Source organism: Convolutriloba macropyga, chromosome 2, assembly GCF_964194025.1.
Source record: "Convolutriloba macropyga chromosome 2, txConMacr16.3, whole genome shotgun sequence".
NCBI classification, from domain to species: Eukaryota; Metazoa; Xenacoelomorpha; order Acoela; family Convolutidae; genus Convolutriloba; species Convolutriloba macropyga.
Window position 1 is genome coordinate 12,532,093 of NC_134469.1, and position 2,909 is coordinate 12,535,001.

A 2,909-nucleotide genomic window follows, 5' to 3' on the forward strand; every position below is an offset into this window, starting at 1 on the left:
TTAATCGTTATAGGCTTCGACTAGCATTCTTTTCTTATTGCTGTGCTGCTGAAAAATATTCATATAATCAGATCACTTTGTAAACTTTTTCGGATCTTTTTCATTTGTCCCCCCAGTACGTTATGCTCCTCCATTTACAGAGGTATAGCACTTGCGTCGGGGGATGCAAATATTATGATTCCGCTAAGCTGGGGGCAGAAACGGAAAAGATCCACTTTTTCTCCCATTTTGCAGGCGCTTCTGCGGTCACGACCAAGTTTTCTAAATTTCATTGTAAATTTTGAATTAAATACGGATAGGAAAAAGGCATTAACATTTTGCCAGTTAATTCATTTGGTTTTGAAAAGTTTTGCAAATAATTAATTGGCAAGCTTTATCTCAATGGCGGGGCAAAAATTTCTAAATCTCTGGCGGTGGTACGGGAAAACAAAGTTAGCTCTAAGCTGCAGCTATTTACCAACCATTCGCCATTCGTTGGAGGGAAATTCGCCCGCCGTGCCGTTAGTGGGTTATGTTTATGACCCCCAGTTACAAATTTTGTGTTATTATATAGCATGTCACTAAGTTAAAAATAGCACGTGAGCCTGGGGCAGGGATTTGGAAAAATTAATTGGCTAGACAAAAAGAGGAGCAATCAATTAATTTTAATTGGCAAAACATAAAAATCAATTATTGCAATAATTGCAATTATTGATCAATTAAATTTGATGTTCTATCAATTATTTTCGTAGATTTAAAAATAATTCTGCCTTGATTTACCCAAAAATGTTCACAAATGGTTATATTATCAGAATTATTCAATTTCTATCAACGACAAAAACTATTTTAACACCCAAATCTACCAAATTACATGAAATCTCTGACAGAAGTTTGTGATCTGGGAACTTTTTCTCTAGTGGTGGGTTTGCGAACTGGCAAAATGCTGCTTCAATTTTTCCCAATTATTGGGCAATTAATTGGGTCGTTCCAATCAATTATTGCAATTAAAATAGAGGAACCAATCAATTATTGCAATCAATTAATTGCCAATTATTGCAATTAAAATTAATTTTTCCAAATCCCTGGCCTGGGGCTCTCGTGAGAGAATAGATCCGAGAAGCCAATCGATCTTTATCGCCGGAATTTTACTGATTGAGAAGCCGTAGAAGTTTGTCTAATTAATTAAGAATGTTTGATGTTTAATGATATAGTGCATGCCATATTGTTTTTATCACCTTTTTAAACCACGCTTTGACAAATTTTGTGCTTCAGGAAATGCAGTGGTTCAGTACTGTGTTGTGTTGTTTTTGTTATTTGAAGAGATTATATTCTGAATGGAGCGTACATTGATTAGCAGCTGTGTATTATACCTGTGATACTGTTACTACTATACAACTACAACGCGGTGAATGTATACTGAAGACATAGTGCGCGTAAAGTAGCGCAGCAACAATGTACTGATTGTGAATATATTAGTTTTGTTGCTGAGCGCATCAGCTTGGTTGCTTACAGAAGCACGTGCCATTTTCAGTTTTATCTTCGTACCTTTCATTGATAAATATTTTCACGGCGAAGCTGTTTGTTATTCTAACGCCACTGCTTTTTATAGTCAGCAGATTTTTGGTAGAGATTTTAACTTAAACACAGAAGATTAAATATGTTTAAAAACACATTCCAGTCTGGGTTCTTATCCATCCTCTACAGCATAGGAAGCAAACCGCTACAGATCTGGTCAGCTAAAGTGAGGAATGGTCACATCAAAAGAATAACAGATAACGATATCCAGTCCCTAGTTCTGGAAATCTGTGGAACAAATGTGAGCACCACCTACATCACATGTCCCTGCGATGTGAAGAAAACACTAGGAATCAAATTGCCATTCTTGGTGATGATCATCAAGAATCTGAAAAAGTATTTCACATTCGAAGTGCAGGTCCTGGACGACAAGTGCGTAAAAAGGCGGTTCAGAGCTAGCAATTATCAGAGCACAACGCGAGTGAAGCCATTCATCTGTACAATGCCAATGCGATTGGACGATGGTTGGAACCAGATCCAATTCAACCTTTCCGACTTCACAAGGAGGGCGTATGGTACGAACTATATAGAAACCTTGAGAGTCCAGATCCACTGCAATTGCAGGATCCGAAGGGTGTATTTCTCCGACCGACTCTACTCCGAGGACGAGCTACCCGCAGAATTCAAACTGTACTTGCCCGTTCAGCAAAAGGGAAAATAAGCCGCGGACAAACGACCATAGCTATAAATTAAAGATCGCGAATCACAATTTATTGACAGCATAGAGTACAGCGGACTTAAAACAGAATCTGACACCGACAACGACTGAATGTTAAACGATAGCGCTTCTCAGCATTCCCCCCAATTAATCAATTTTAAATAACATAATTGTGTTGAGACCTGGATTATTTTCATCAATATTGAGTTGTAGCATAGTCAAAAATAATGCTGCGAAGCGTGCTTTTTCAAATTTACTTTTCGTTGTTTTATTTGTATGATGTGATAGAATATTTGCTATCGTTACTCTTAATAGCCAGTTAATATTTCGTTACGATATTTAAAACATTTTGATAAGTACTGCGTTGTTTTGATACAATAAGAATTGAGATCGGAATAGAATGTGATTTGCGAACTATTTTGCTGACTAGAAAAAGAACCGTTACTAATTTTGTGCTTCTTAAATGGGTTTTATGACAAATTACCTAGTATTCACGTTATAGCATTTCAATCGCTCTGACACTTAGGGGTCACTTAACGTATCGGGGGGTTATAATGGCAGAATCCGAAAAGATTTAGCATAATTAAACTTGGATCTTTTCAATTATAGACCCATCATGTAATTTTACTGTAATTGAAGGGGACAACAGGCTACTGATAGTTTATATGACCACTAAGAGCTGGGGGGGGGGGGGGGG

At 37.3% G+C, this 2,909-nt stretch overlaps 1 protein-coding gene across 1 annotated transcript; it reads left to right on the forward strand.

Moving 5' to 3' along the window:
- Positions 1 to 1,158: 1,158 nt before the first annotated feature.
- On the forward strand, positions 1,159 to 2,626 carry LOC142356555 (cilia- and flagella-associated protein 20). The gene has a single exon (XM_075408436.1). The coding sequence runs from the start codon at positions 1,637 to 1,639 to the stop codon at positions 2,213 to 2,215; it is 579 nt and encodes a 192-aa protein (XP_075264551.1). The 5' UTR covers positions 1,159 to 1,636; the 3' UTR covers positions 2,216 to 2,626.
- Positions 2,627 to 2,909: the final 283 nt, after the last annotated feature.